This window comes from Castanea sativa, chromosome 3 (assembly GCF_040712315.1).
Source record: "Castanea sativa cultivar Marrone di Chiusa Pesio chromosome 3, ASM4071231v1".
Classification (NCBI taxonomy): Eukaryota; Viridiplantae; Streptophyta; class Magnoliopsida; order Fagales; family Fagaceae; genus Castanea; species Castanea sativa.
In genome coordinates, this window is record NC_134015.1 from 26389373 (window position 1) to 26395845 (window position 6473).

The window sequence follows — 6473 nt, forward strand, 5'->3', positions numbered from 1 at the left end:
TGAGGAAGATTTCCCACTTCGCAATTGACCAATCCATCTGCACTTGAGTTAGCACCGAAATGAAAATCAGAGGCAAGGAGAGGGAGGATTTGAGTTTAGGAACACGTAGTGGGTTTTGAAGGCCGTGGTTTACTTTCCCAGCCCAAGAAAATAGAATTCAAACCGTGGTTTTGTGAGGATTTAAGGGCCCCACCATGGTTTCTAACTAGATCGTCTTTGTTTTTACTTACTTAGGGGCTATTTTGGTCTCTCAAACCAAAGTTTAGTTGGGGATAAACGAATTGGTCCCATCAAATCCTCTCGAGGGTTCCACCTTTCTTTTCATATCTTTCCTAGTGTTAATGTTTGAGGCTCGAGGAGTATGACGAACTTACGCATCTTCCTTGCGCATTGCCCCCGTAATGGTGTCATCTCTACGTGGGCCTTGGGCTTTTATCGGTGGCTTCTTCTTCCACTTCACCACCATCCACTCCCCATACACGCCTTGCTCAGCGTTGTCCCCATAGAAGGATTCGAAGAATAGCTCCTTGGGTTTTCCATAGGTGATTTAAGTTTCTTAATCACATTTGGGCATTGATCTTTCCTATGACCTAAACACCCATAGGCAAAGCATAAAGAATTAAGACCCTTATATTGCGTTGGTTGTATCATCCGCCCAATCTTTATAAACCTGATAAGGGGTTTGTTGACATCTATCTGAATGCAAATTCTCACGAAACGTCCTCTCCCCCCATTCAAAGTATGAGAATCAATTCTAAGGATTGGACCAATGGTCTTTCCAATTTTCTTGAGAATGGTTAGTTCATAAAACTCTATAGGAAGTTCAGGCAACCTAACCCACACTACAACAAACAAACACGAAGCTAGTGATGCCTTGAACTTAGGTTCCCATTGGCAGATAGATAGGAATTGCTGTCCAACAAACCAGGGCCCCCCATTGATCACCTCATCCAAGTCAGATTGAAGCTCAAATTTGATGAGGAAAAAATCGTGACCCACATTGACACAATCCATCCTACCATCAGGTTTCCACATGGACCTCAATCTCTCCGCCAAGAATGAATACCCAAGGCTACGACCAAAAATCTTAACAATGATAGCCTTTTCCCAGGGAGCTTGAATCCTTGTTTTTTCATCTTTCGAATGTTTAAGTGAAACCATACCTTCACATAACTTATCATCCTCTTCATCTAAGTTCACCTCCTCATCCATGCCAAAGTCAAATCCAATTAAAACAAGTAGTATTTGATAAACAAAACATTCCCAATTTTTATCCTCCAAAGACGCTCCAAAATCTAAATAGTCACAATTGTAGCTTAATAATGGGACTCTTTTAGGCGTCGTTGTTAATGGTTTGGCAAAAAAGCTATAGGCATCAAAGTTGATTTTGAAGAAATAGAAGATAGAAAGTTAAAAGCATAAACATGTTGTAAAATAAAAGAAACTACAAGGAGGAATACCGAAAATTTAAGAGGAGATAGTATATAAAGCTTTATTATTTAAGGGGTCAGCCAAACTTTACACCAAGCCAAATGAAACTTTTTCGTCTATCTAGCGCATTGTACAAATTTATTGTAAGAAGTAGAAACTTGCAGCGAAATATAAGTAATCGGTTTTTCGGCATACATCTCTTGATCTAAACCGATGATCACACAGAAGTTTTGAGATTGTTCTGCGCTGTTTAGAGTCAGTTTCCACAAAGACTAGCTATCCAAACACGTTTTGAATTTCAGTTTGTGTAACCCACAAACCAAAAACGTTTCTCCGACGGTGTTACACACTACTAGAGTAATGCAAACATAACTCACAACATAAAAGCTTCACAATACTCTGCAAATACTTTGAGAAATGCAAAATTCGTTCACACTGTTCAATGGGTACCATTCTTGGTGTTTATATACACACCACTCCATTAATATTGAGTGAGATAGTAGACTTAGTAGGATAGAGTAACGATCAAATACCATTACTTCATAACTCCTGGACATTACAACCAATCTGAGATAAATAGAGAGACATGCTCACTTTGGGTGTCTATCCATATTCTTTTTAGTTTCTAACATTTACTAACACATTACACACACACACATATATATATATATATATATATATATATATATATATATATAGACACACACACACACGCAACTTCAAGGTCAGTAGAAGCTTCAATAAAAAAATGAGGACTTGCATTTGATTAGTTGAAGGTGCGGTGCGATGATGAAATAACTTGCAAGACAAAGACTGAAACATAACAACCTATTGCTATATAAAAACTTGACTCTAAAAAAAAAATATTGCTATATAAAAACTTCGTTGCAATACTCCAGCTGCTGCCCATTAGGTACAGCTGGTGTGGCACTTTATGCTAGGAGCCATTTCACAACAAAACTATTGATTTTTTTGTTTTTCTTTTTTTGTTTTTGTACATCCTCTGACGCAATTCATTCTCAATCAAGTCGCCGTCAATCAGATTGTCTCGTCAGAGACTCCTGCCAAGGTGAAGCGCTGTTAAGTCCTTTGTAGATTGTGATCAAACACTGCGACAAGATCAAAGGCCCCTTTAACTGTGTCTCTCTGCCACGATGTTTTGCCAAAAAAAAAAAAAAAAAAAGAAGATATTTTTCTCAAACTAATGGATGGGTTTAACACCACAACAAGATTGGCAACAACCTAGGTGGAGTTTCCTACAACGGTGATTTTCTCCGCCTAATGAAAGGGATTAACAGTATTAGCTGACTTAATTAATTGGCCACATTGTTAAAGTTTAAGTAGAGAACCTAAAATACAGCATATAAAATATTATACTTAATTTTTAGGTGTATATCATTATTAGGCCAAACTTTTAGTAGGCCAAACTCCTCCGAATGACTTCTTGGTAGACCAAACTCTTCTGAAATGATTCAGATCCTCTAGATTTCTTATGGTACTTTACTACTAAATTTCCTTAAATTCTAACCATTCTTTAATGATTTAATGGTCTTGATTCTGCCATGTCAACATTTTACTAACAATATTTTTAAAATAATAAAATAATGTTGCAAAGAAAACAATTAAGATTATTGTTAGTAGAATGCTGACATGGCAGAATCAAGACCATTAAATCATTAAAAAATGGTTGAGATTTACAGAAATCTATTTAGTAGAATACCCTAGAAAATCTGAATCCCTTCTGAAATAGAAATGGAGGATTATCATTTAAATTTCAGCTCTCTATTTTTATGTCATTTATTTGTCTGCACTTTACTTTTGCTCCTTTACCTTTCTCATCAAATAAAGTTGTCATTAAATAAATAAAATTGCTTTGGTAAAACAATTTCTTTTCCCACTTTTCTAAGGAAATGCTTTTCAAAATAAAGTTTCTTTTTCTACCCTTTTTCAAAGAAAAAGGTTCCTTCAAAACAAAGATCTTTCAAAAAAGGTCTTTCTTTAATAAAAAAAAAAAGGTTTCTTTCAAAACATCCCCTTTTCTTTCAAAAAAAAAACAAAGCCATTTTCTAAAAATGCTTTTAAAACAAAATGTATTCTCATTTTTTTTGCAAAAATCCAAAAATTTTGTCTAAAAATTTGTTTTCAAAAAATTTTTTTACCATGTTAGTTTTTTCTTCAAAAATGTGTTTTCTTCTTTTTTTTAAAAAAAAAAATCCAAAAATAATGTTCTTTTTTTTTTTTTAAAAGAAATGTTTTTACCTAGGTGAAAAATGCTATTAAAAAGAATGTTTGATTTTTCAAACCAAATCCGAAAAACTGTGTTCAAAATAATAAAAATATTTCAAAAATGTTTTTACTACATTGGAATTTCTTTCATTAAAAAAAAATCTTTTGAACAAGTAAAGTCTTTTGAAGCTTGTCTTTACATAACATCATGGGATTTTTCTTGAAGCCCAAAACTCTATTTCTTTCAAAAATATAAACCCATGAACCATTTTTTTAGAAATATTTTTAACTTAAATCTTTTTTTTAAATCATGTCACTTTTCAAAAACTTTTTTTTAAAAAAATCTTTGAAAACTTATTTTGCCTTTGCAACTTTGCTTGTTCAAAAGGAACTTTTCTAAAAAAATGTGTTGAAAATGTTTTCTCAAAATTTTTAATAAAATTCCACCTTCAAAAAAATGTGTCTTTTCCAATCTTCCTTTCAAAAAAATAATAATAAAAAGTTAACGTTGTAAAATTTGTTCATACATTATAATTTCAAACTTTTCCTTAGAATAGTGTTGTTAAAGATTTGTGTCCATGGTTCATTTTCTTGAATCCTTGAACACCAATCAAGCTTATATTGTCCCTCTCATATCTTTGGCACTAATGTATTTTACTTGTCATCTTATTTGCATGATAATGAATGAGAATTGTGGATGAAAACAAGGTGATACTCTTCTAACTCTCTCTCTCTTTTTGTGTTATAGTTTGCTCATGCATAGTTAACATTCACATGCTACCTACCTATTAAGTATTTTATTCACATGCTCTTGTAGATTATTTTTGTATGCTCTCCTACATGCTACTTATGTATATACCTCACATGCTTTGTTTGTAAATATTCATTAAAGTTAATATTCACATGCTAGCTATATGGTAAATAATTACTCACATGCGTATATATGTACATATTTTTTGCAAAACTTTTTTTTAAAATCAAAATGCCAAGTGTTATATTTATTCACAAAAAAATAAAAATTGAGATAAATTAAATAAGAAACTATTTTCGTATAAGCATTGTAGAGTGCCTAACACCTTCTCCACACATAACCAAACTTCCAAGTCCAAGATCTTTGGTTCGAGACATTTTTGTTTGCCTTATTTAATGAACTCTTAAAATTTGGTTTAGTTTTTTTTTTAGAGGGTTTTCAACTTATGACTTCTGCTCCTAATGATAACTCTTTATTATCAGACCAAGACACTAATCAGTTTTTGATGTAAGTAGAGATTAATCCTCAAATCTTTTATTTAACCATCAAAGACATTACCAGTTGAGCTAACTGAAACCTACTGGTTTAGTTAATTTGGCAAACTAAAATAAATTAGACTCCTAGGTGACCAATCACACTAGAGCATCCGCACCAATGGGTGCAAAATACAAAATGTGCAAAACTTTGCACAATATAGCATAAAATAGCCTGCATCAGCATTTGTAAAACTTTACATAACTTTATATATATCCAAAATTGCTACAGTAACCGTGCATATATGCACAGTTATTGTAGCTTTGTATATGTTTTTTTTCTCTCTCCTCTCCCTCTTTTTGTTAAACTCTCTCTCACCCTCTCCTCAATATCAAGAAGAAGAAGATGAAGAAGATAACCACAACATCCACCCAACATCACAACCAATCACCATACAACCACCACCAACATCCACCCACCATCACAAATAACCCACTACCACCACCACCACAACCAACTCATTACAACATCAAATTAATCCAAACACAATCAACCCAAAATTAATGAAAAAATCATCACAAACCCAACTTAAAATCAACTCAAAATAAAACACCAGAAAACCCATTTGGCAAAATACAAATCAACCCAAACCCAAGCCACCACAACCATGGAATGCTTGCCGCCGCCTTGAGAGAGAAAGTGTGAGAGAGTGTGTGTATTTGGCCATGGAGGATTGGTAGAGAGTAAATTTTTTTTTTTTTAAAGATTTGAAGAGAGCACTGGTTTGATAGAGAGAGATGGGAGAGAAAGAGAAATAAATTTTTTCTTAGAAATGAAAAAGAATAAGAAGAAAGAAAGAATAGCAAAAGAAGAAGAAGAAGAAGATGCCGAAGTAGAAGAAAGGCAGAGGAAGAAAGAAGGAGAAGAAGGAAAAAAAGAAAAAGAAAGAGAGAGTGTTCAAGTGGAGTGTGTGTGGGGTAAAGTGGTGGGTCCCATGGGTAAGTGAAATAATAATAAAAAATGTGAGAAAGTATTATTTATATAAAAGAATGTGTATTATAGATAATCTAACACGGGTATTTTTGTAAGGGTCCGGTTAACGTGTGTCCTAAGGGCACACATTAAGTAATTCATTTTTAGAAACATTTTTTCGGGAATTGAAAAAGCTATCAATACTTTTTCAACTTCCTAGAAAATATTTCCAAAAATGATTAATTATTATGTGCCCTAAGGGCATACATTAGCAAAATCTTTTGTAAATTGTTTGTGTAAAATAGAAAAAGTAGATTTGTATTGTAAAATAGAAGGAAAATTTTGCACCTACTAGTGCGGATGCTCTAACACAAAACCAATAGTTGGTTGCGACTCCTAAAATAAAAATAAGAAAAATAGAGTCACATACACCCATCCCATCTTAGAATCACAAGCACATAAGACTCACGTCATTAAGAACTTAACATGTGACCAACCTAAAAAAGGAATTCCCCAAACACCCACCAATGGGAAATATTTTTAGGCGTCCACACCATGTACAATTTGAACCTCTTCTAAAACAATATGTATATTTTAAATTGTATAATTGTGGTCATTT

The 6473-nt window shown here is 33.2% G+C and overlaps 1 protein-coding gene across 1 annotated transcript; it reads right to left on the reverse strand.

Moving 5' to 3' along the window:
- Positions 1–456: 456 nt before the first annotated feature.
- LOC142628753 (uncharacterized) lies at positions 457–1212 on the reverse strand. Its single transcript, XM_075802794.1, has one exon. The coding sequence runs from the start codon at positions 1210–1212 to the stop codon at positions 457–459; it is 756 nt and encodes a 251-aa protein (XP_075658909.1).
- Between the last annotated feature and the right edge of the window lie 5261 nt (positions 1213–6473).